Consider the following 27,635-nt stretch of genomic DNA (forward strand, 5'->3'; position numbering starts at 1 on the left):
TCTGAGATGTATCTATGCTCTGCTTTACAGCATGAATCCCTTTGACCTGTGGGACAAATTCTCTATATAAGACACTGGGGTGAAGGATGCCATCTGTGGCTTCGAATGAGAGTTCAACGATGCCCCAATAAACATAATGTATAAACACAGTGGTGTCCAAAATGAGATGGGGAAGTATGTAAGACAATGCCTTACAGTGCAAGAAGAAAATAATACTACATGTATTATTTGTTGTCTTATGCTCTTAAATTTTCTTTTTTACCTTTAACATAGTACATGCATATAATTCATAAATAAAAATATGTATATTGGGAAATTCTTGGTCAAAAAATATTTATTGATGGGTGTATAATCAAAAATGTAGAGAATGCTGCTTTAAATATAAACTTAAACATAAACATTGGTCATATTTCCTAAAAAAAGCTTTATTTACATTTTAATCTTATGGTCAAATTTGATAAATTTCATAGCTTTCAGATTTTACTGGATGAATATGAGTTATTCTTGTGGTAATTAATAGTATCCATTGCAAGGCACAAATTTATCATATAGTTATTAATGTTATGTATTTTAAATATATAGCATGTTATAAACATAAGGTCATTATTTCTATTACTTAAATCTATGAGGTTCCTTTTATTTTCAGATTTGAGTTGGGCTCATTTCCCATAAGAATGATCATCTCTGGCACAACATCTCACTTTTCTTCCAAGGATGAGTTGCAAGAGGTTTGTGACTCTCTTTTGCTAACAATTTAAAAATAAATGTTCAAGCTGTAGAACTGAAAGTAAACTTAGATGCAATCTGCTTTGAAGTTGTTATTTTATTAAAAGAAAATAAGCTGTTTGTCCAATGTCACATAACAAGTAAATGGAAGGGATAGGACTAATGTTCATAGCATTCAAAATGGAAATTATACTTGAGGGATGAGTCCTTTTGTATTATTTCATTCATATTGTATCATCACTTGAGTGATTATATTGAAGTTTGGAAGAGTGCATAAAGGTCTTTTTAACAAAGTTACTCTTTTTGGTAATTCTACTTTTTTTAAAAAAAGCATTCTAGTGTTTTACATCTTCTTTCCACAATAAATCTTAAATTTATTTACTTTACAAGCAAATTCAGAATTCTACAAGCAAATTCTAGTACTTAAATCTCAGATCACTGCTTACTCTGTGACTTGGCTCAATCTCTTTTTTCAGAGCACAGGCTCCAGACGCGCAGGCTCAGCGGCCATGGCTCACGGGCCCAGCCGCTCCACGGCATGTGGGATCTTCCCAGACCGGGGCACGAACCCTTGTCCCCTGCATAGGCAGGCAGACTCTCAACCACTGCACCACCAGGGAAGCCCTTGGCTTAATCTCTTAAATTCTTTACCCACAGTGTGCTCACTTGTAAGGTTTGTCATTCCTGTCTTATTTTTATCTAATGTTTGAAGGTAAAGTGAAATAATAATTATGCCCAAAAAAGAGAAGAAGAAAATAACCTTTCAGAGATTGGCAAAGAAATGCTTGCGCCTGTGTTTGTGTAATTTATAAGCTGTTTTGAAACCCTTTGGTAGAGAAAGTGTTTTATGAACCACGTCAGTTATCCTTTTCTTGCTTATTTTTCAGGTGAAACTGTTCTTTGAATCTCTTAAGGCCCAAGGATCACATCTGGAAATTTTTCAAATTGTTCTGGAAACCATATCCAAAAATATTAAGTGGCTGGAGAAGAATCTTCCCACCCTGAGGAATTGGCTACTTATTAGTATTTAAATGGTCAACAGCACATCAGATGCAGGCTGTGTCTACATGAAGTGGGCAAAGCTCAAGTCAAAGTCCCAGATAGTTTAACCAGTAAGAAGCCTCAAGAAATCAGCCAGCACAGCTACCTGTGCTCAGCTATCATCTCGAGCTGACAGACGTATGATGCTGGGGTGAGGGAAGGCCAGTTCAGTAGCCTATTTTAAAGTAAACTTTGTGAGTAATGGAGATATGTAGAGATATATTGATAAATATAGCTGTAATAGTTTAGCTGCAACACAGACTGTCTACAGTGCCCGACATTATGCAACTACGACTTTGCTTCTTTGTTGTTTTTATTAAACCTTGCATAGAATCCTGGAATTAGCCCAACCAGGTTACCTCCAAGGAAACACAGCCAATCTGCAAAAAACTCTTTCTTTTGCATCCTTCCATCTTCTTACTCTCCAGCTCCCTCAACTCAGCATGAATAGTTTAATTTTTACCATTCATGTAAAATCTGAATTAAATTATGAAGCATACAGATGAAGAAAACAGAGACTTTATCACCAAATCTCAGATTATTAGAAATTAGATGTCAGGGTTTATCAAGGAAGCCAGGAAGGCCTCTTGGCTGGAGCCTCACATTCATGAAGAGCCTCAAAAGTAGACTTTTGAGATCATCTCTAAATGAAGTTAAATCTGTAGTCACAGAGGTACAGGAGAGAAAGATGACACCACTTTAATCCATGTACTATTGCATTTTTAATAGATCTTCTGAAAGTTGCAGAGTTAGATCATACTATGGTGTATATTTTGGATTAAATTATGGTTTAATGTAACTTTAAATGTATAATTATATTTTCTAACCCAGTTTTGGCATTTCTTCATATTTTAAGGGAAACTCTTGATCTCTAAAATGCTTTTCTAGATGCTTCCCTTAATTGTTTGACTAAGGTATTAGGAATAAATAAAGAAAACACCACTCTAAATACAGGCAGTAAATTTAATAAAGTAATGATCCACATATAAACTATAAATAAGTTCTAGAAAGATTTGAATCAATACACAGATGATTGGCTTATCTGGGTTATGGAAGGAGGCTGGGATTATCTGGGTGGGAGTGGGGTGGCAGGGTGTTTTCCAATCCATTTTAAAGTGATATCATGAAGGTCTATAGCCCTCTCTCTGTTGCCATAGAGTCAGGATACAGTTTGGATGGACCATGGGCATGACCCAATACATGTTTAGTTAAGTTTGTTTTAAAATCATTTCTTGGAGTCTTTGAAGCACCTTTGACTCTAGATTTGACCTGTTCATGGCCCTACCAAGGTTTGTATAACACCTAAGTGATATCACTCTAGAATTATATGTACTGTAGCATAAGGAAACTGAAAGAGTAAAGAATACTATTTTTCCACCAAGATAGTATGTAAATTAAGCAGTAAATATGTATGAGTTTCAGTAGAATTGTGCCATCAACATTTCCATGAATAAGAAAAGTACCTTCTCTTGTGTAGTAATTTATCTACCATAAATTTCCAAGTTTTTAATTCTCTTCCTTTTAGTTCTTTATTTAAATACATTTTTAATCTCTCAGATTAAGAGTTGAGTACAGAAAGTGGAAATTTTATTATTTGATGAGAATGAACATGAGAAGTACTGTGCCAATAATGTTTTAACGAATAAAGAGTTTTTTTAAAAGAAATGTATTGTACTTATTAGTGTGGTATTTCTAAACCTTTATGGTGGATGCCAGACCCCCAAGACAAACTAGGGTTTGGCTAAAGTTAGTTTTACTTTCTTTTACCTTGAATGAATAAACAAGTTGTAAAAATGTTATATACAATATCATGAATAATGATGAAATGTGAGTTGATATAACTTCTCCATGCTTCCCTGATTCCCCACAGAGGCACAGGGAAAATTTTGTGGTTTCCAGAGCCCACTCAGAAGGAGAAACCTTCCAGATCAGGGGAGCCCAGAGGAATGACTTGCTCCCTTTTTAGGGTTTGTGTCAGGGAGACTAGGCCCTTCAGCCCTCAAGAGTCCAACTTACTACCGTGACAGGAATTTCTTGTGCTACTTCATGTTCATACTTCTGCATTTCATTCTTTGCTATGTCATTGGGTCTTTTTGAGGTTCCAGAGAAGCAAGCCTGGCCAGGACCTACTAGGAGAGATACTAATTTTCTGAGGGAAGATCCTAGGGTTTTTCTTGGTTTTGTTTTTCGGAATTTTTTGGGGGGGGGAGGAGGGGTTTATTCCATTCCAAAATGCAAGGAAGGCCTCCAAATAGTCACGGGATCTAGTTTTCTGCTTAAACATTAATGTCTGCCAAACACAAGGTTGTTTATAATGGCCACATTTTTACTCTGCAACAAATACCTCTTTACCTAAATTCATTATGACCTTATTTCCATTCAACTATGTCACTATTTTTCATTCAACTATGTCACTATTTTTCATTCAACACGTGATTATATTTACAGACTTTAAATCAACAATTTATTATATTGTCTGCTTCCTAAAACCTTAATCTCATTAAAGTCATGTTTCCAAATCATAAGGAAGAAAGGGTGAAAAGGATTATGAAAGAAGTGGATTTCCTGGGTTGAAGCGTATGTGTATTTTACATAATCTAATATTTTAATAGTTAGTGCCAGATTATTTTTCTGAAAAGCGGTGTTAATTCACTTTCTTCTTACCCCTATATTCTTACTTGTCAGTATCAAATATTAATCTCTTGTATCTAGTAACCCTTTTTCATAGTAAGGTACAATTTCTCCAGATACTTACAAAGCTATGTCACTGCTTTCTTTTGATTCAGTATTTGCTTGGTACATCTTTTTGTACCCTGTTACTTTGAATTTTTCTGTATCCTTTAGTTTCATATGAGTCGTTTATAAACAGACTATACCTGAATTTTGTTTTCTATTATGTTCCCCACCTCAGGCAGGCCCAGGCTTTGTCCTCTGTCCCCTCTGCTCTCAAAGGCTTAAAAACTGAAGCTTCAGATGCCGTCAAGGAGAACATTGACTTCAGCCTTCTGCTGACCCCTCAGGTTTCCTGCTTTCACTTAGTTTTTTGTCCATGACTATTCCTTACTAACTTTTCAGGTCACGAATGCATTAAAATAATTTAAAAATATATTTCATTCTACATTTTTAGTTATTTTTAGCAAGAAGGTTAGTCAGGGTACCTACTCTAGCATATTCCCAGAAACCATAGTAATTTATTTTCCAATATGCAAATGCAGAACACTTTTACATAGAGGCTCCTTAGGATGGAAACTTGTTGGTGGTATTGACTGTGTAGTATTGATTTCTCAGAAATAAAGTTGTGGGTGCCTAATACTGTATCATACTTAAGAAGTTAGCAGTATAAACAGACCATTTGTTCAGGATTTAAATCAGGAAAATTTTTCCAATATTCATAAAGAGAAATGGTTAGAAAGTCTGAGAAATGCAGACTTAACAAGATAGAAAAACCTTTCTATATCTCAATCACTTCTTCAAACTTAACTTCAACCATAACTTCAAGATCTTTTGCTAATTTGTTCTCCTTTCCCCCGAAGTCCTCAGCTTCTACCATACTCCCAGATAAGGTCGAGTAACCAGTTTTCTATTCTCAGTCTATGACTCATTAATTCTCATCTTTAGGTATTTACACACATGATTTCCCACACTTCAAAGTTCATGCCTTCCGCTGTTGAATTATACCATATTTCTTTCTTTCAATACAATATTTCAGGTTCCTGCCTCTGTAAGGAGTTCCCATGTTAATACCACCCAGCATGTTCCTCTAGTCATCCAAACAATACCTCTGTTATAATTACAAACCTCATTTTAAAGTAGGCAGAGCAAATTGTCTGTGAAAAGACTTAAAAGATACAAAGAACATTATTTTTCAGTTTTAGGACTGTACTCGCCTTTAAAAACTGCTTTCTAATAAACTAGTAAGTTTGGAAATCCTAACTCACTTCTAATATTTTGAGTTGGAGTTGGAATAAGGATAAATAGAACATTCTAAAAACTTAAATATGGAAAGAGGTGGGGAAAGGGATGGGGGAACTTTTTCTAAAAGAGAAACAGTTGTCTCCATGGTATAAGGCTGCTGATAGGTAATTTTATTTTCTTGCTTTTATTTTTTTTTAATTTTATTTATTTGTTTATTTATTTACATTTTGGCCGCATTGGGTCTTCGTTACTGAGCGTGGGCTTTCTGTAGTGGCCCCAAGCGGGGGCTACTCTTCTTTTGCGGTGCATGGGTTTCTCATTGCAGTGGTTTCTCTTGCTGTGGACCTCGGGCTGTAGGTGCGCGGGCTTCTGTAGTTGTGGCACGTGGGCTCAGTAGTTGTAGCTCGTGAGCTCTAGAGCGCAGGCTCAGTAGTTGTGGGCATGAGCTTAGTTGCTCCGCAGCACATGGAATCTTCCTGGACCAGGGCTCAAACCCGTGTCCCCGGCATTGGTAGGTGGATTCTTAACCACTGCACCACCAGGGAAGCCCTTATTTTCTTTATATTCATACCTCCAGATGTAGAATCAAAGAGTAATAGCAGAAATCTTAGAAGGACAAACAGAGTATTTTAGCTGGTGAGGGGGTAAACAGGTAGAGATATGTCAGCTGATAAGGATTAAAGAAAAGATCTGGTCTGAAATAAGTATGCACAACCTATGTGATCCAGACAGAACCCATAGGAGTCAGACCCTATGTCCTGAGTGAGTTAATTTAACTCACACTCGGGGGGCTGAATTAGGTCACTTAAGAAACAATGAATAGGACTTCCTTGGTGGCACAGTGGCTAAGAATCCTCCTGCCACTTCAGGGGACATGGGTTCGAGCCCTGGTCCAGAAAGATCCCACATGCCACGGAGCAACTAAGCCCGTGCACCACAGCTACTGAGCCGGTGCTCTAGAGCTCACGAGCCACAACTACTGAAGCCCACATGCCTAGAGCCCATGCTCTGCAACAAGAGAAGCCACCGCAATGAGAAGCCCGCGCAATGCGCCCAAGAGTAGACCCCGCTCCCCGCAACTAGAGGAAGCCTGCGTGCAGCAACGAAGACCCAATGCAGTCAAAAATAAATAAATAAAATGAAAAATAAAAAAGAAACAATAAGTTGTTGGTTAATGAGAGAGGCTGGGTAGCATTTACAGTTTTGTATTTTTAAATTCTAAGTTGTGCCTTATTTATAGATAATAGTTTTGACACTACTGATCAAAGCACTGTTTTAAAAATAATGTTCTGGGCTTCCCTGGTGGTGCAGTGGTTAAGAATCCGCCTGCCAATGCAGGGGACACGGGTTCGAGCCCTGGTCCGGGAAGATCCCACATGCAACGGAGCAACTAAGCCTGTGCACCACAACTATTGAGCCTGCGCTCTAGAGCTCACGAGCCACAACTACTGAAACCCGTGCGCCTAGAGCTCGGGCTCTGCAACAAGAGAAGCCACCACAATGAGAAGCCCTCACACTGCTATGAAGACCCAACACAGCCAAAAATAAATAAATAAATTTATAAAAATAATGTTCTGGGCTTCCCTGGTGGCGCAGTGGTTGAGAGTCCGCCTGCCGATGCAGGGGACACGGGTTCGTGCCCCAGTCCGGGAAGATCCCACATACCGCAGAGCGGCTGGGCCTGTGAGCCATGGCCGCTGAGCCTGCGCGTCCGGAGCCTGTGCTCCGCAACGGGAGAGGCCACAACAGTGAGAGGCCCGCGTACCGCAAAAAAAAAAAAAAATAATAATAATAATAATGTTCTATATTGTAGAAATGCCATTACCAGGTAGGAAAAGCTTATTATTCTCCTACTTTCATTTAACTATTTCTTTGGGAAGCCTAGGTGTTTAGAGTTGAAGTCCAAGGGAGTATACCAACTGTGGGCTACCAGGTCTCACTGAGAATCCAGAAAGAAATAACACCTGCAGTGTTGGCCTTGCAAAGCCAAATCTAAAAAGTGCTGCCTAAAAAAGGAAATTCATGGAATTTTTTCCCAAAATACATCTCCCTTTATCCAGCAGCCTTTTCTTCTGTAATTCCACCATTACAGATTCATTCCTTTGGGTTAATAAAAGTTAAAATATTAAGCTTTAACTCATGCTTTAGTGCGACTTTTTTTTTTTTTTTTTTTTTTTGCGGTACGCGGGCCTCTCACTGTCGTGGCCTCTCCCGTTGCGGAGCATAGGCTCCGGACGCGCAGGTTCAGCGGCCATGGCTCACAGGCCATGTGAAATGCCGCGGCATGTGAAATCTTCCCAGACAGGGGCACGAACCCGTGTCCCCTGCATCCGCAGGCGGACTCCCAACCACTGCGCCACCAGGGAAGACCGACTTTGTTTTTTTAAATTAATATTTCTTTATAGCTAGCTGACAAAAGGGCCTTAAGGAGAGAAGACCCTGAAGCTGGAAGAGAGGACTGGGGGAGTGGATTCTGGAATGAAGGCATTACCCCAGAAAGGACTGGTTGGGTAGGAGGCTCTGTAGGGCAGTATCTCTTATTTATGGGTATTGTATACAGATGGCATTTGATAAATATGTATTGACTGTGTGAAGCAGCACCTTGAAGTGAGGAAGGAAAATAGAAAATGGGACATCGGAGAACTCAGAGACAAACCTACTTGGCAATTTTGCATCAGATGGTCCTGCTAGACCATGATTGTATAGTTCGGCGTCATGTATTATGCATTATGTATATATCCTGTGTGCTGGTCTTAACTGGCCCTGTGTATTGTAAAGCCTTAAAAACAAAACTTTAGCTCCTGTTTTGTTTTCAGTTCTCTTTGGTCTCTGGGCACCGTGGGCACTCCACAACCGTTGCTGACTGACTGACAGCCTGTGCTGGCAGCTATCAGCCAGAGGGAGGAAGAAAGCATCTGAGCCAGCCTAGAGTCAGTCAAGAATTACAGTCAAGTGTAATTTTCTGCATAAACATTACAGGACCTTCTCATGCTCAAAAACAAACAAAAACCTGAAGGACACATTTTATAGGAATGAAGCTTAACCACGCTCTATTTCAGCATAGCTGTAAGAAATAAAGGAAAATGAAAACTGAATCAGTATCTTCAGGAGTGTAAACATCTCCCTAGAAAAAATAAGTCAATCAACAATTCCAGCTAGAGATCATTTCTAAAAATAGTTTTTATATCCTCTGACTTTTATTAAAGAGGGTCTGTGGTTGGTTTTCACAGCTGGATCAGGGCCCACCATCCCTGCCATTTGCTGGCCTAGCGAGGCCCCTTCTGATGCAGGACTTAGATATAAACTCCATACCAAAAACTTGGTTTCCTCAGGACCCCATTATTTTAAATTATCAGGTTAAAATAAGTCAGCATTATACAAATTTGTTTGCTGTCTCATTATACTTTGTGTGTCTGACCTTTTTTTGCATGCAATCTACATGGAATTAAAGGTTTACAATTCACATTTAATAGTAATAGCAAATACCTCTTTAGTGCTTATTTTGTGCCAGTCTCTGCTGAAATCATTTTTGGTGTGTTAGTTCATCTTATCCTCACAATAATCTTAAGAGGGAGGTAGCTGTCCTTAGTTTGCAAAGGAGAAAAGGAAACCCAGGGAGGTTAAGCAACTTGCCCCAGTCAGAGACAATGGTTTTTAGTATATTTACAAAGCTGTACACCTATCAACATGGTCAATTTTAGAACATTTTCATCTCCTCACAAGGAATCTGCACCCATTAGCAATCACTTCCCATTCCTCCCTCCCTTCATTCTTAGGCAACCACTAATCTACTTTCTGTTTCTATAGATTTGCCTAGTCTGGACATTTCGAAAACATCAAATAATACAATATATGATCTTCTGTAACTGACTTCTTTGTTGAACATTTGGATTGTTTATATTTTTTGGCTATTTTGAATAATGCTCCTATGACCATTCATGTACCAGTTTTTGTGTGAACATAAATTTTCAATTCTTTTGAGTACACACCTAGAAGTGAAATTGGTGGAATCATATGGCAACTCTATATTTAATCTTTGGAGGAAATGCCAGACTATTTTTCAACACAGCTGCCTCATCTCCACCAGCAGTGTGTGAAGGTTCCAATTTCTCTACATCTTTGTCAACATTTATTATTATCTGGCTCTTTGATTCTAGCCATACTATGCCTATGTCTAGCCAGACCGTGAAGTGGTATCTTAACTGTGGTTTTGATTTGCATTTGTTTCATGGCTAGTAATATTGAATATCTTTTCATGTGTTTATTGGCCACTTGTATATCTTCTTTGGAGAAATGTTTATTCAGATCTTTTGCCCATTTTTAATTGGATTATTTGTCTTTTATTACTGAGTCGTAAGAGTTGTTTATATATTCTAGATACAAGTCCCTTGTGAGGTATATGATTTGCAAATATTTTCTCCCATTCTTTGGGTTGTCTTTTCACTTCTTGATGCTGTCCTTGGAAACCAAAGTTTTCTTCAACTTTGTCTTCTTTATTTCCATTATATAGATGCTGTTATGATGAGCTGAATTGTGTCCCCTCAAAATTCATATGTTGAAATCATAACCCCCAGTACCTCAGAATGTGATGTTATTTGGAAATACGGTTGGAAATGTAATTAGTTAAGATGAGGTCATATTGGAGCAGGATGGACCCCTGCTTCAATCTGAGTAGTATCCTTATTAAAAGGGGAAATATGGACACAGACATGCACACAGGGAGAATGCCTTGTGAAGACTGGAGTTATGCTGTCACAAGTCGAGGAACAACCAGAAACTAGAAGAGAGGGCTGCCTGGAACATATCTTTCCCTGGTGCCTTCAGAGGGAACATGACCCCACTGACACCTTGATCTTGGGCTTCCAACTTCCAGAACTATGAGACAACAGCTTTTTATTTTTTAAGTCACTCAGATTATGGTATTTTTTTATAGCAACCCTAGCAAACTAATACAAATGCCTAAGATATTTTTCCATTTTGGTAGTTACTTTCAGTTCAAAATTCAAGGTTGAATAATATATCATTTCTAGGTGTGTAATCCTAGTTATATTGATCAATCATATGAAAAATTACATTGAATTGGGCTCTGTCTTTACATTTCCTGTACAGGTGTCTTAGGGTTTTGAAAAAATTATCAAAATATTATTAAAATATATCAGTATTCATAACATTAAGTGGACCTACCTAACATTTTGGTTGCTTAACCCCTTTTCCTTTCTGAATAATAAAAATGATTTTGTCCAAGTGCTCCCTTGTTCCCCCAGATGAAATAAGGGAAGTGATCCGAGACTCTGCTTTGTCTAAGACACCAATCACAGGAACCCCATTTTCATTTCCAGGGACTGGCTTACAGTTTTGGCCAGTGAAACCTAAGAAGAGTTCTAGTAGGGTGTTTCTGAGAAAAGTTTCCTTGCTCTTAAGAAAGAGACATCAAAGAAAAGGTTCTTTCTTCTTCCTGACACAGCCACCTTGTTTACTACACGGTCCTCAGACTTTCAGAAAACTGCTCAGAGAGAACACAGAGGGAGAAGCTGGATTTTTATGAGGTTGGGGAGCTCTGACTGGGGACGGCCTTACCTCTGCACTTGTTATGTGAGATGGTAAATTTGCATATTGTTCCAACTAGTTTAATTCAGCATTTTGGTTTTGTAGTCCAAAGCATCTGAGCTAGTATATAACTGCTCCTTCCTGATACCTTTCACTTCATTTGGCTGAATCTTTCTGCTAAAGTCTAAGCTATACCAGAACTCTGTTGGAGAATTATTCTGCTTTCTTCTGTGCTCTAAGCATTTCTTAATTTGATACAATTTCAAGCATCATAATTGATGCAGAGCATGTGTGCTGCAAATATTACAGGAGTGATGAGATACTGACCCCTCCAGTCCTTGAAGTGGCTGGAAACCCCATGGTGGTCATCTGTGTCCTGGCAGCAAGCTGCATCCACCATTTATTCAAGAGTGTTGAACAAATATCATTTTCAAACGTGTACACTGAATCAATGTATTTTTAATTATTTATTTCAAAATAATTAGAAAGCATATTTAATAATGCTACACCTAAATGTGACATGGAACTCAGTAAACTATATTGGAATATCAATTGAACGATGAAATAGCAGTCCAGTAGCCTGAAGTTAGCTATATTTCTCTATTTCATATCCCTCCCATGGATTATTGTCATTGACCTTAATTTCCCTGTGGGAATAGGGAAGAAACAGGAAACTCCAGAGCTCTGGTTTAGAACACAGACCACCTGAGTTCTAGTTTGTCTTCCACTGGACTGTGAGTAAATCTTCTAACCTCTTAGACTTCTATTCCCTTCTCTGTTAAATGAAGTCTGGGTTAGCTGATCCATAGTATAGGAAGTGCTTTATTTTGATGAAAGAAAAGTTCCTGTTTTCACTGATTAGCACGTTTGTTGCTCCTTTATAAATAAATGCTGTTCGTTATTCAAGGAGCTCATATCTTCCTTTCATGCTATTTATTATATATGATAATTAGCCCTCCAAATTTTTGGTTTTCAAATGGTAAATGGTAGACATCAAAGATTCTGAAACTAGTAAATGAATATAGTAGATAATGTCACACTATCTCCTCTGATAGTAAATAGTTATTTCATAATAATTTAAAGTATTATGCCCTTAACTAAAAAGGAAGTTCTGTGTGGGAGGGTAGGAGGAGGTTAAAGACTGAAACATAATGGGTTTCAGTAGTGAATTCGTGAAATTGTGTTCCCTCAAAAAGGCTTTATGAAGTGAAATGTAAAATGGTATCCAAAAAATAAAAACCCAGAATCAAACAAAACAAAATTCACTTTCACTCTTTTGAGGGTAGGTAGGATTCTGAAACATTTTGATTTTCTTTCCTCTTTTTACCCCCAGTACCAACCCACAAGCCTTTAAATGGTCCTTAATGTATTTGTGTGTGTGTGTGTGTGTAGGAACAGGAGGGATGGGAGGCAAGAGGTGGGCAAAGGGAGGATAAAGAAGTTATTTGTCTCTATGCCATAGAAATCTCAAAAGACATGATGATCCACCTATATATGCTAGTGCAATGGTGAAGCCTTTTTACAAGTCTCTGTAGAACTGAAGTATTTAAGACCAAACACAAGGTAACGTGTTTCACACTTAAAAGCATGATAGACTATAGCTTACAGGTGAGGTGAGGTGAGGGGATTTAACAAGCTGTGGAGTTTTAAATATCTCTGATACTAAGTGCTTTGATTGCAAAAATAACTCCAAAGGAACATGACATGACCTAAAATATAGGTAAGAGCCTCTTATCTAAGCAATACAATGTGTGGGGTCCTTTTAACAAAATCCAGCACTGCATATACTATATAATATTTGAACACTTATGTACCAGCCCCTGTGGTTCACTTCCTATTTTTGGTTCTGAAGTTGGGAGGGGGGCATTGAGGAGGCAGCCTAAAGGCTCTGATTATCTTTAACACAATGGGAAGAGAGCAGCTTTGAGGTATCATATGATATAGACACCTTCTCTGTACTGATCACAAACACACCACTCAATACAGAAATGTTCTCTGGAAGGGTTTTCAACGTTGCACGTCAACTAGAACTTAAAATACCATTGCATCCATTCACAAATTATTTATTGCATACTTATCTAGGGATTAGGATACAGCCCTTTATGAAGGTAATGACCCTGACTTCGTGGAGCTTGCATTCTTGAGAGGGAGATTGATCATAATGAAAGAACAAACAAAAACATTATTTTAGACAGCGATGACTGTTGTGAAGGTATTAAAGCAGGGCTCAGTCTTTTTAGAGTAGACCATGTGTGGACCTATTTTTGATTGTGTGGTCAGGGAAGAGCTCTCTGCAGAGATGACATTTGAGTTGAGACCTTAAATACAAGAAGGAACTGGCAGGTAAGGTACCAGGCAGAAGGAACAGTTCTTGCACGAGGAACATGCAACAGGAATGATTGGATGTAACTTGGTGACTAACAGCCAAAAGGCCTCTGTAGACAAAGTATCGTGAGCACGTGTAGGAGATAAGGTCCCAGAGTTAAGTTTCGCTTTTATTCTAAGTGATCGGTATCCACTGGAGGTTTTAAAGCGGAAGTGGGTGATTTAATACAATCGACACTTAAAAATACAACATTGCAAAATACAATATTGCACTTCGATTTTACTTCTTTGAAACCTAATTTCTAATTCCCACGCGGGTCGAACAGCACCGCGGGCATCCCTGTTTGCCCGGGCAGTTTGCGCTGGCCTCCACGTGTTTGCACCCGACGCCCTGCCGTTGACAGCCTCGGAGGAGCGCCTGACAGTTGGCAGGCGCAGTGAGGCATCGCGGGAGCCAAGTTGCTGCTGGGGCCAGGGTTGTGCTAGGGGAGGAGGGAAGAGGGACAGTTGGCGGTGGCAGCACTCTGGGAGGGCTGAGAACTCCGCAGCGTGGCGGCGATAAGCACGCTGAGCAAGGGATGAAGAAGCGGGGCCCCGACAAGCCTCCCGGGACTCACGGGGCCCCTGGTTATTTCATCCCGAAGGTTCGCTGTGCCTGCCCGGGTTTGCCACTGTAAACAATTGGGGCTGGGGGCTGGAGGCTAGAGCGCGAGTGCTGTGCGGCGGGGGCGACCAAGAGAGTTTCCGCTTCTCCGGCCTAGCTCTGCCTGGCCGGGCCGCGGGCCGCAGCGGCGGCACCCCGGGGAGCCGCAGGTGTTGATTTAAGGCTCGGCTGGGCTGCCTTCTGCCCACATCCTGCGGCGCCCGCGGCCCCGGCGGATCCAGTGCCGGGTTTTGTGATCCGCCTGCACGTAGAGGCCGCGCCCCGAACTGCTAGCCCGAGGACAGGACCCCGGGTGCCCTCTGTTCCGCTGGGGTCCCCGCCTCCCTTCAGTCTCCAGGCCACCGACGGCTTGGGACCACTGTGCTGTGAGCGCGCAGCCCTACAGACACGACCCACAGTGTCTGCTCCCTCGAGCCTTGGCGGAGTGAGCTTCCCGGAGTCGGACTCCCCAGGGAAAGCGAAGCTTCGCTGTCAGGGGAGCGACCTTCGCCCGCAGCCTCCTACTCTGCCTTCAGATCTCGGCTACAGTGGCACCTCCCAGCCAGGCTTCTCCTCACCAAGACATCCGAATTAGCGACCCACTCGTTCTCCATCACATCACCCAAATTAATGCTCAACGGGGCATTTATTTCAGCCTCGTGTGTCTTGTGTTAGTTTATTGTCTGTCTCTGGAATGTCTGCTCCACGGGGCATTGACTGTGTTTTACCGGCGCGGTGCCGGGCTCCTGGCGTCTAGGGCCCGGCCCGGCCGGACGCAACTGGCCATCACGTTTGCTTGATGACTGACCGCTGTTCTGAGCACTGGACGAGACAGAGCCACCGGCCTTTCTGCCAGGGGCGAGGCTTGCTCCGGCCACGCCCATGGACCCGCCCCCAGATCTAACCCGCTCCTCCAGCTCCTCTCCCAGGAGTCAGCCAAGGCCTGTGTGGTGATTTTTCCTCTAGTTTCCCTCGCTCTTTCTGCAGCTGTAGCGAAAACCCGGAGCGGCGGATCTCAGAGTGGGCGGAGCGGCGCCGCCCCTCGCGGCACCTCCCCGACAGCCCTCGGCGCCGCGCTGGGCATGCTCAGTCGGCAGGGCCGCTTCAGCTCTTGGAGTAGGAAGCTTGGGCTCTCCGGCTGAAAAGAGCCGCGGAGGGGGGAAAATGGATCCCTTCACGGATGGTGAGTGGGCGGCCAGAGGAGCCAGGGCCGGGACCGGTGCTCTCTGGGGCCCAGAGGGTCGTGGGCAGTCGTGACACGCGAGGTCGAGCTGCAGTCGCCCCCGCCGCGGTTTTCCCGCGAGCGTTTGGGGGCGGTGGAAGGGGACCGCGGGAGGCAGTTCGAGGCTCGGGGGAGGGGGCGGGCGGCAGCGGTCTCTGGCTGGGGGCTGGCGTGAAGGTCAGCGCCGCCGCCTGCCCCGGGTGGGGGCGGTGTCGGGTGCGGCCAGACCCCACGCTCCGCTGCGCGCCCAGGTGGACGAACAGCAAAGTTTGGGCTGCTGTGCGCAGAGGAGGGGGCAGCGGGAAAGTTGGCAGCCTGGGTTTGCCCCGGGTGAAGGGGGTGTCGGCCATGGCTCTGGGGCAGGAAGGGTTAAACCGCGACCAAACCCAACTTCTGTGGCGCGCTGGGAGCTGTCCCCCCCGTCCTTCAGCGAGTTGCTGGTGTGACTTTTCCTAATAGGACGGGGTGGGGGCTTTGCAGGTTAATTTAGTGGAAGGAAGAGAAACTTGTGGAAAGACTTGATCACCCCTGCTGAGTGCCGAGGAGGTTCCTGCCGGCATTGCCACCCTCCCGTCTGTTTCGGACGCACTCCGCAGGGCGTTCAAGCCTCGTTTCCCTGGCTCCCGAGAATGTCAGTTTTTCAGTCGAAGACTCATTAAATATCAAGGGTCCGTCACGGTGATTGCACAGCGTGACTTGAGGCAAGTGTCAAAGCAGGAGCCTGCAGGATGTTCTGCTAACAGCCACAGCCCTTTACTGAATGGAGCGAACAAATCCCACCCTACTTAAAACGATGGCTTTTGTTTGGACCAGAAGTGCCAGAGTCACAGTGTTGGGGTGAGATGTCTTACAGTTTGCGGCGTTGAGTATATGGATTCCCTTTTGGGATATAAAGTAGGAAAACTGCCAGTAAGGGAGAATTCACACTAAAATGAGAGTCATCTTTCTAGTTGACATGTGTTTTCCTGCGGATGGTTGGTTACTTAAGATAGATATCAGTAGTTTGTCGCATTAATAGAAGACAAAATCTATCCCTGTTTGGGTGGGTCCGTTGCCACCCAGGAGACAGAAACGTTGTCCAGTATGTCCTAAACCCTAGCCAGACTTTGTTGTATGCGGTGTTTCATTCATGGGACTGCGAACTACTCGTAATTCTCCCTGTCCCTAATTCAGAATGCTTTATTCTACTGCCATCTTCCTGCCTGTTTAATTAGGCTTAATGATGACAACTTTAATTCTGAATTTTCTTTCTCATTCAGGTTCTATTTGTAATTACTAAGGCTCTAAGGATAGTCTGGTAAATTTACTAAGAAAAATAAGGAAGATTTGAGCTGAAAGGAAGCTTAGAGACCATCTAGTACTTTGGTATAGAATATGTTCAATACAAATCCTTAAATCCCTTCCAATGAGTATTCCAAGGCTTTTTCTTTGTTCTAGGTATAAAGCTTGGAGATTCCATGTTTGTGGGGTTTTAAACGAGAAGTTTCCAATAAATTAAAATTAAAAAAACCTCACAGCAAGGCTGAGTCACCCAGTTGGTCAAGATTTTTGCTAGCTGATTTGGTGAACCTGTGCCTACAGAATTAAGGTACATTCTCAAATCTTAAAATTGGGGTCTTTTCTCCCGTCTTAGAATAGTTTTAGCATATGCTCCTCTAGATGTGAATGTTTGCAAATTGTCACATTTGGGAGGGCAGTGGAAAAGCCCCAGAGAGGAGAACAAAAAAGAAGCAATGCTTCAACTTTCATGTAGGAAATTGGATTTCTAATCCTTTCCTGTCTATCTTCCAGATTTTTCAGAGTCTGTGCTGGAGACAGTTTAGCAATGCATCATTTTAGTTAATGTATTAATCACTCATTATCTAGCGTCCTTTAGCAAGGAGAATAGAAACTACAACAACTAAAGTCAACAAGAAATTAGGTCCTAGCAATTTTAGGTGCTTTTCAGGTTTAAGGTGGACTCATTATTTATTTCAGAACTTTTGAAGAATAACTGTAGAATTTTCTAGTGTCTTCAAACAGGACAGGGTATAGTGTAAAGTATGTTTATCTTTGTACTTAATCCTTTTGAGTACAAAGAATAGGTACATCTAATTCTCCCATAGGTCTGTGTGTTCTGGTGCAGGGTATTCCATTACCCATAGAATTTATTATTGCAGGGCTTATCAAGTTTGGTGTGGGCTTTTGTTACACATTTATTCTCTTTCAATAAAATCGTCACCACTTACATTTTCTCATATATCCCTGTATATGGAGAGAGGTGTGAGAGCTTAACAAAAAAGTTTCAGTAATTTGGGACCCACGTATCTTTCAGTTAAAATCTTGTCAATGATTTCACCGCCTGAAAAGGTAAATTTGTAAAGGAGGCAAATTCAGTTTGTTTTGCTAATTTGGTTTTCAGTACTCATCTGTTCCAGTAAGGCTTTTTCTACTTTCTGCGTTTTCTGTCAAAAGTTGCTTCAGGTGTGGCTCATTTTTCTTGGACCCTGCTCTCTGCCTGCTGATAATGGATTTATTTGATGACTGGCCTATGTTAACCTGTCGAGGTAACACACTGCTGTAATCCATTTAATATGCACATCTCCAGAAAGGGCTTACCAGGAGGCACCTTATTGCCAAGAATTTCCATTTGGCTCAGGAGATATTTTTGGTCTTGCCCTTGGTGGGGACTCGTGACTATTATGCTGAAGACTAGATAGCCAGTCTGGCTTTGGATCTTTGGTGCTTTTTTTATGGGGAGAGAACTGTGCTGGACTAGTACTCAAGATTGGTTTGGTAGTAACTATTACGTTCTGTTAGGCAGGTAGAAGTGAAACTGTTACGGAGCAGTGATTGATATATTACCAAAAACCAAACAAAAAATAGATAGCAACTCTAGAGGTCTTTTGATAGATGTACTAGATTAGGGCAAGTAATTATTTGATGACCACCTAGTTTTATTTGTTCTCATTTGCATGCAGGGTTGGGGTATTTTAGAATAATTGAAATTTATGTTAAGGAATGGAAATACAGAGCTCACCCTCAGAGTCTGATTGAGGAGGTCTGAGGTTGGGTCTAGGAATCTGCACTTCATTTTGAGCATACTAGAAGTATTCACCAGAAGGGAGCTTTTGAGAAGTTTACTAGATAAGCAAATTCCATATGTATATATTTATGTGTATATGTGTGTGTGTATTTTTAAATGCTTTCTAGTTTGTGGTATGGCCCAAAGTAAATCTTCAGAGGGTGGAAAAGGATGACATTTTGAAGCTCCAGCACTGAAAACATAATTTAAACAGTTTTTTTCCCCCAAAGCCCCTAGTAATCACTTTAGTACTACAGCCTGGTACATAATCAAACAAGGGGGACTTTCCTGTCTTATAAAACTATTTTTTTTTGTTTTCAGATTGGCATCCAAGTGCAAGTATTTCCCAACTTCCAAAATGGGAAGTCTGGACAACTAATTAGATATTCATGGATTGTAAGGCAGTATAAAATTGTGATTTCACCTTTTTAATCTTACAAATAACATTTATCCTATAGATATGCATTTGTTTTAAATTTTTTTTTTTAGCAACTGTCAAAAATGTGAGCTTACCACATTCTGTTCATATACAGTTTTCTTTTGTTCTGTGATAACTTACCATATTGAGAAGAAAACCTTAAAAATGGAAGATAATAGTTCCTCTATATGATGGGATATAAGTTAAATTCTGCTTTTATCCTTCTGCCTTAAATATTTATTTCAGTTAAGGGAAATAGGAGTGTACTGGATTTGAATGTTAACATCATTTAATAGTATAAGGTTGAGGCTGTAACTAGAAACCAATCCAGTTTTTAACTGGAAAGCAGAGGTGGAAAAGTTCTTCACTTTACATAACAACTTCCCCAAAAAAGTATCTTGAGACAAGATAAATAGACAGCATATTTTAGAAACAGTTGAAACCAGTGATTATCATTTATCTGTAAATGATTCTTGAGAACTCAGCTTGAAAGAGATAGAACCATAAAGATTGGTTATAAGGAAATTATCATATAGAAAATAAGCAAGGGTTGATTTCCTCCTCAGTAGTTCAGTCAGACACCATTTTTGAAATGCCTGTTTACAAGTAGATTTTCTGCTAGGCACAGTTACAAAAAGCCCCACAAACCTGCTATCAGTTAATGCTAACCTCAATAAGAGAAATGAAATGGAATAATCTAGTTTTATTTTCATGCTAATATGAAAATAATAGAATATAGAAGAATGTGAAAATAATAGAATACAGAAGAAGAAAATATAGAAGATTTCTAATTATGAAATAAATGTACAGGATTGTCTTTATAACCTGTTTATATAACATCTGTCAACAATAAGTTTACATTTCTACTGATTAAGTGTAACACTCCTGTTAGAAAACAGCCTCGTTTTGACTCTCTCTGTGAAAATGTTAGGAGATTGAGATATAGAGGAGTTTAGCCGGAGTTACCCCAGAAGTTGGGATGGAGCTAAATCAGGCCTGTGGTTCTTGGCCCTTGAGGTGAGGAGGACAGTGCAGCCACATTCTGTTAATTAGCTACCACATGTCTTAAAAACTGTAGGAGGTTGGAGTTGGAGCTAATACCACTGCACTTTTCCGTAACGTCATTGGAGCAAGCTGAGAAATAGGTTTTTGTTTTTTTTTTAAATTTGAATTCCTAGATATGTACCTTTTAAGAGTGTTCACTGGAAACTAGGAATGGGAATGAGGGAAATTTTGGAGCCCTTGGTGGTACAGCTCCTTTTTTATCCAGTGGGCTTTGTGGAGAAGGCTGCTCATTGCCCTGGTGTTTCTGTGCAGTGTGACAGTAAGAGTTCCTGTGTCTATGAAAGAGCCGTCAGGATTCCCCTGTAACCTGACTCATTGTTGTAATCCATTTGTGATTATCCTGGGAGTGCCTGTAGGACTCTGAATCCAAAGATCTTTGGGGAAAACTGGGACTTAAAGAGAATTAGTGATGAAGGTGAGAGCTATGTAGAGATTTAAGGTAAGGAGGAAGCTGATAGGCAGAGATTTTCAAAATGGTCATACATTGAGCCTTGCAAGTCTTTGGCTTGGAAATGAGTCTCTTTTGGAGAGTAGGACACTGTTGTGTGAGATTGAAATATAAGAGTCAGGGCTGGAAAGGGGAAGTAGGTGGGTCTGGTTGGACAAAAGGAATGGAGGGGTGAGGGGATGAATGAGTTAAGACTGGCATTTGGAGGCCCTAGAAGGAGATAGAAAACATTTGCCATGAGTTTAATCATACTGTGTGCTTCTCTTTCCTAGTCAGAAAAGTCATAGTTACTTCTAAGTTAGTACTGTTCACTTTCCTGAATGTTTCAGATTTCAAGAAAAAAAAAAAGATACAGAGTACTGTTGAGCCGTTGACCTTGTGGGACCATCGTGGTGGCAGTCACTGTTCTTTATTGCCTGGTTTTGTTTCACCTTTCTACTGATGCTTATGGTTGAACAATGAACCAGTTTTTTAAAAATTCCAGCCTTGCATCTAAACTAGAAATCAGTTCCTTTTCCAAATAAAGAAAATTTAGGCTTCCAAGGGCGTTTGAAAAAACAGTGGAGAATCAAGTTCCAATGTAGAAGACCTGTTGAAGCTCTTTTCCTTAATGAAGGTCCTCCTGGGAATTCCTCCCACTTAGTTAAAGAATGAAGTCACCAAAACAAAACTCCAGCCAATTGTCTGGACTTCTGTAGATTGGGGGATTGGATGGTCCAGAGTCTTCTCCAGACCTCTGGTGCTATTGGGGGAGGCCAAGCCAGAGATCTGGGAGGAAGGGTGTTTAAGGAGGTTTTCTGATGTTCTACAGGGAGAGCTTCATAAGCTGAGAGAACAGGAGAATGGGAAGTGCATTGAGAGAACTGGTACCTCTGTGGGTTGGATGTGCTCCTTTCCTTCCTGGATCTCACAGCAAATGATGACCAGGACTGTGTGGTAGTGTCTCCCAGACAACTGCCTCAGGTGTCATTTGGTGTCATAGAGGAACTTTCCGGCGGTTAAGGAGGCTTTGGGTCACAGCTGAAATTGTTACTTTATAAGATTTAAAACAGTTGTTAGAATATTCGTCACCTCAACGTTACACCATTCCAGAGTTTTGTTTAGAGGAAAAATGGAGTTTAGTGGGAGTGATTAAGGAGGGCTAAATGTTTAAAAGATCTTTCTTTAAGTTGGTGTTAGTAGTGTGATTTGAAGACAAAAGTAGTATAATATTTGTCTAGTTTCTTCTTGTCCCATAATTGTCAAAAGGGCCTCAATGGCTAAGTAAGCCCCTTGGGGCTTGGTGGGAGGAACTAGCGTGTCCTAGATATATTAAGATCGTGCCTGTAAGTTTGGGCTGGTTTCCCCTTATACTTTTAGCAGTAGTTTCTCTGCTCTTTAAACTAAATGCTTAGTCCCTAAACCTTTTGGGGCAGTGACATTGGCCTTTCAGTATCTAGATTGGACACCTAGATTAAGAAAACAGCTCAAACTGAGGGTAGAGTGTTGGGTGTTTGTGGGAATAAGAAATGCATTGCTGTTTAAAACAGCAGCCTCACTTCCATCTGCATCCATACAAGCTACCGAGACGCTTAGTAATTTTCCATTTGAAGGAAGCACACGGAAAAATAATTCAATGTGGGAAGGAGGGTCTAGTCTGACTTGGAGATTAGATAAAAATGATAGTGTGCTGAGTTGGATAGAAATAAATGCACGTTCACTAAAGTGTGGCTAGCCTAGAGTGCAGTTGTTCATTGCAGTTGGGTACATAGTTCTGTTGTAATTAATTGCCAATTTGGGAAATGCTTTTGAGATAAAGACTTGAAGAATTCATACATAGAAGCTTTTCTTGGCAAATAATCAAGTGACAATAACTATTGGTAGAAAAAATGTGGTTACAATCCCAGACTTATGGATAATCACTATTTAAAAAAAAAATAGGTTCATGATAATCAAACTGACTCTCAGTAAGTTGTATATTGACAGCATTTGCTATAGATTTGGTACTATCATTTACTTTGTGTTTTATCATTCTGATGGAGAAATATTTCAGAATTATTAATAAAATAATTATTTGTTCAAATCCATCTGAGATCAAGTTTAGCAAATTTATTCACCAACTGAAGTATTATCTAACTCATAAGCATTCTGTATATTGAAGAGTTCTTAGAAACTTCTTCTGCAGCTCTCATGCAGTGATATGCACTCTCTGTTAAATCACTCATAATAAAACTCATAATTTATTATGCTGAATGCCGTTTTTCATGTTAACTAAGGAATTATGCAGTTAAGTTTTTTTTTTTTTTTTTTTGTGGTACCCGGGCCTCTCAGTGTTGTCGCCTCTCCCGTTGTGGAGCCCAGGCTCCGGACGCACAGGCTCAACGGCCATGGCTCACGGGCCCAGCCGCTCCACGGCATGTGGGATCCTCCTGGACTGGGGCACGAATCCGTGTCCCCTGCATTGGCAGGCAGACTCTCAACCACTGCGCCACCAGGAAAGCCCCAGAAAATTTTTTTTTTTTTTTTTTTTTTTTGCGGTTGCAGTTAAGATTTTTTTTGAAACAATATCCAGGTAGTTGATGGAATTAAAGATAAACTTTTTAGCTTTAGATTTTACAAAGGTATGTAGCTTTGCCCAAGAGATTAATGAGCATAAATATTTAGTCATCAATGACATTTTCAATTACTTTTTATAGCTAAATCTTTCTAAGAGGTACCCTGAGGATTGTCAAGGACTGTGGGACCTATGTTATGAGGAAAGATTTTTAGAAATATTTTGTAAGATAAAGATTATAAGTTTGACTGGAGGACATATTTGACATAAATATAAACATTAGGATAAAATAACTAGCCTAGAAAAGGAAAAGAAAATTGAAAATTAAGCTAAAATAATTTTATTTTCCCCACAAGGATATTGGCTAACTTTTAAGTGACTAAAATGGCATATCTTTATGTGAATTCTGATCATTGTCATAATAATAAATATAAGGATAAAGGAATTAAATGCTCTCAGTATTCTGAACTGGTCTATTTTTAGTCCATGTACTATTGCACTGTTGCACTGTTAACCTGATGCTTTTTGGTGTCTTCTAGCCAGAATTGTTTAACTAGATTATTTCCTCTGTGGAATTGACACTGTTTTTGAGTGCTATTCAGTAGAATTAAATGGTTATTGTTAGAACCTTGTACATTATTGTAAATTTTATATTTTCTCTTGGTTCTATATTAATTCCACTGTGGATAACAACCAGAGAAAATAAATGCAGAAATATATAGTACAAAAAATTTTGTAGAAGATGAGTGCTTTGGGCTTAATTCTTTTTCACTGAAACCAGGTAGTGCTGGGGTTCAAATCTAGTTAGTTATTTTCTTCTCTTTTTTGTTGTTGTTATTTTCCCTTTTTTTTGCATTTGAATTTCTTCCTGTTTACATCATGCTAATAATTTTTCTTCACCTCTTATTTTTATCACCAAGATTAAAAGTATAACAAACCAAAATTAGTTTTCCATGTCTCCTTGCTGCATTCTTCTGCATTGGGGAGCCAGGAGTGGGGGTCAGAGAAGAAGCATACTGTGAATGTTTTAATGCAAATTTTCTTGCATACCATTTTAAACTAGCTCAGTTAACAGATTTTTTTTTTAATTTGTCTTTGACATATCCCCACTTAACTCTTTTTTAAAAGATACCCCCTCAAATAAATACCTTCACTGTATGCTAACTTAGTCCAAGCTTTATTCTTAAAGCTGGAGTACAATATGAATGAAGAATGGTCTCTGCCCTTGAGGAGCTTACATTCCAGTAGAATTAATTTTTTTTAAAGGTATACGGATGCACAAATCAGTACACTCTCTTCAAAGACTATCAGACTTTGAGAAGGACAGGTCCCATCCCACACCATTCTCCTTGGGTACATTTGGTTTTGTACTTTTATTTCTTTTTTTTAAATTTGATTTAATTTTTTATATAGCAGGTTCTTATTTGTTATCTATTTTATACATATTAGTGTATATATGTCAATCAGTACTTTTATTTCTTCATTTTGGAGATCTGTCCATGAATCTACCTCATTTCATAAGACTACTGCATAGTGTAGCATAATAGTGAAGAGCAGGTCAGACTGCTGCATTCAAATCCTAGCTCCTCACTCACTAGCTCTGTGATTCTTATTTAAGGATATTACCGAGATGTTTTAATATCTTTAGTTAAAAAACTAAAATATGCACAGAAACTCAAAAATTTTTCTGATATTCACTGAAGTTTAAGGTACATGATAGTTTGGCATATTCCAGCCATGGTGAGATTTTGAAATGGTGAACATATGGTATTTCTTGTATCTTGTTTACTAAAGGCTTGAGGCTAGTATAAGGGAGGATTCTTTCCATTTTATATTTATTAACCACTATTATGCATTTGTAACACTTTCAGGGAAGTGTTGCCAAACTAGAGGAACTACTCATTTCTACATCCAATTTAATTCTGGCTTACGTGTGTTTTTCCTGTTCCTTCAAGCAAATGTAATATGCAACACCTCATTATTCATACAAGTAGAACTTATTTCAGTCTTAGGTATTATATATATTTTGTCTGTTAGGTGGGGTTGAAATGGTGAGGAATTAAAGACCAAAAGGGGTAGTGTTAACGTGAGGATATAGAATAAACATACTTTGTTTACTGGTAACAAGGCCTACAAATATCATAGGCGTCACGAATGCAAACAAACATGTCTATAATATAATGTGTATTTAAATTCATACCCATTTTGTTATGTTTCCTCACAGGAAGCTTACTAAGAAGCTAGTTTTACTAGTGAATTTGTATTTCTGCTAGTGACAGTGACACCCTTATTTTATTATTATTATTGCTGAATAAATGTAACTTGGCAGCAGCTTTTGGCTCTAAGAATCTATTGTGAATTATGGCAGTTTACCTCCTTACTTCAACCCTGCCAGGAGGCTCTGGATCTGGATTTTGTTTGTTTTCCTCACAAAGATAACATTTTGAACTTCTGAAACATACAAGGTAGTGATTTTGATCAAACATCAAGGTAAAGGATGTAAGGAATAATCCTTCAAGTGTTTGGTGGCTATATGGATGGATTGCATGGGACCGAGTAGAGGTATTCCTCATCTTGGGCTATAATTGCCCCTGGAATACCTCAGGGTTAAGAAGATAGTGTTTTCCCACAGGAATAAGTTACTAGAGTCCACATTTATTCCCAGGGATGCTCAAAGAAGGATAAAGTATGTTATGAAAGCAGAGGTACCACTAGTTTAGGATTCATGTTCTCAGTGGTTAAAAACCACATTTCAAATTCTGTGTAAAGAACATGCATGCTTGTTCAGCCAGGGACTGTCAGTTACATTTAACAGATTAAAAACACAGTTCTCTTGTATTTGGTTGCTACTAGAGTTGGCATCTAATATAGTGTTTCATACATATTGGATATTCAGTAAATGTTATCTAAGACTAATATTACATCAAACAACTCTAAAACATTTAAATAGCAATTTTGTTTTGTTTGTGCTCTTTTAATTTGGAGGTTTTTTTCTTTTATTTTTTGCAAGTAAAGTTGAATTTCAGTGCTCTTCCTTTTTCTATAAATATGTCTATAACAAATAGAGTAATTTCAAGGCGCTTTTTTTGAATATTCTTATCAATGTTCATTTAGGTTCCCTTTCCATTGAAATGCATTTTGAGCACTTGCTGTGTTTCAGACCCTGTGCTTTGTACCGGCAAGATAGTGCTAAATAAGACATGGTCCCTGTGTCTGAGGGGAGGGAAGATGATGCTTAGAGAGAGGGTGTCTCTTACTCTGAAGCATTTTCAAAATCAAAATTAAAGAATGACCCAACATTTTCCTCCCTTGTCCTTTCATCTTCTGTGCCTTTTTCATAGCTAGAGAGCTACTGTGCATTTGAGACCAAAGTGGTACAGTTAAATCAATTTCTTTTCCTGCAGTGCTGTAGGGCCTTCTGGCTGACCTGCCATTGGGTTATTTTGCCCTTCATTAGAGAGCCACAAAAACAATTCCCAAGCCAATTAGATTTGACTTTTAGAAAGGAATTTCCTAATATCCCAGAATTGGTAAGAGGCATGAATTGGTTATGCATAAGCATTCAGCTGGCCTTACAGAAAGAGTAAAGGAGGTGAAGCTGTGTCATGGCTGTCAAGTAGGTAAAGCCATTGACAGGCAGGGCTCCCTTGACAAAATAGAATAACTAATGGTATGAGTTAATTATAGTATGAACTGAAATATGAAAGCATGAATTTTAGACCTGACACTAACCAGTAGGAAAAAATGTGGATGTTTCTGTCCTGATATTAATCAAAGGTAAAAAATAGGTGACATTTTGAGAAGAGCAACACTTAAACATCTGCTTAGTGGCCACGTAACATAAATAATGGTGTGTGAACTGTAAAGACATTTATTCAACATCTCCTTCCCACTTAAAAAGTCTCCTTTTCCCCCTCTTACTCAGTATATTTATGGAGTGCTTACATGGAAACAGAGTATAGGCAGGGTACCACAGACTGGGTAGCTTAACAAAAGTGTTCCTACAGTGTGAAGGTTAGGAGTTCAAGATTAAGATGCCGGCATGGTTGGTTTCTGGTGATAGTCCTCTTCCTGGCTTGCAGATGGCTGCCTTCTTGCTGTGTCCTCACATGGCCTTTCTTCTGTGTGTATAGAGAGCCCTGGTGTCTCTTCCTCTGCTCAGAACACCAGTCCTGTCAGCCTGCTCTTATGACCTCATTTCACCTTAATCACTTCCTTAAAGGCCCTGTCTCCCAAAACAGTCACAATGGGGATTAGTCCTTCAATATATGAAGCTGGGGGCGGGGGAGAAACAATTCAGTCCATAACAGGCAGCCTTCGCTTTGGACAATTTCGTTTACCTGAAGGTAAAGAAGGTTGTGTTTTTTCATAGGGACAAATTATTGAAGTCCACGTTCCTGCCTGAGGATGCTCAAAGGAGCATATATGGTTAAATTCAAGTAGTTTTTTCTGGACCCAGGAATCCAGGATGATCCAAAATCCCTTGTCCCTTCCGGCCCTACTATAGAGTGATTCAGACCTTCTATATTTACTTTCCTTACTTTATGTGTTTACTCTATATACATTTTCTAACAATATACTGAGACGTCCATGCTTGAATCAAGATCTCTGGAGAGTTTGGGGATTTTTTTCTTTATCTTTGAAGGCACAGTTAACGCTTCTCAAACTTTTTCGTCTCCGGACTCCTT

The 27,635-nt window shown here is 40.0% G+C and overlaps 2 protein-coding genes across 6 annotated transcripts in view; both read left to right on the forward strand.

Annotated features, from left to right (window-relative positions):
• Positions 1 to 3,432, forward strand: part of ERAP2 (endoplasmic reticulum aminopeptidase 2) — a 37,805-nt gene extending 34,373 nt beyond the window's left edge. The window contains exons 17-18 of the mRNA XM_089909136.1: positions 647 to 728; positions 1,614 to 3,432. Of these exons, the coding sequence (XP_089765262.1) occupies positions 647 to 728; positions 1,614 to 1,757 (226 nt within the window). The 3' untranslated portion in view covers positions 1,758 to 3,432. The remainder of the gene's footprint in view (positions 1 to 646; positions 729 to 1,613) is intronic.
• An 11,046-nt stretch (positions 3,433 to 14,478) lies between these two features.
• LNPEP (leucyl and cystinyl aminopeptidase) overlaps positions 14,479 to 27,635 on the forward strand; it is a 106,553-nt gene continuing 93,396 nt past the window's right edge. For 2 of the 5 annotated variants that reach the window (XM_022592271.3, XM_089909137.1), the window contains exon 1: positions 14,483 to 15,380. In XM_022592271.3, coding sequence (XP_022447979.2) covers positions 15,362 to 15,380 — 19 coding nt within the window. In that variant the 5' untranslated portion in view covers positions 14,483 to 15,361. Of the gene's footprint in view, positions 15,381 to 15,665; positions 17,008 to 27,635 lie in introns of those variants that run through there. The other 3 variants (XM_089909139.1, XM_089909138.1, XM_022592279.3) reach the window with 3 other exon arrangements.

Source organism: Delphinapterus leucas, chromosome 3, assembly GCF_059928025.1.
Source record: "Delphinapterus leucas isolate spDelLeu-1000000601 "Yukka" chromosome 3, BTC_Dleu_Yukka2, whole genome shotgun sequence".
Lineage (NCBI taxonomy): Eukaryota > Metazoa > Chordata > Mammalia > Artiodactyla > Monodontidae > Delphinapterus > Delphinapterus leucas.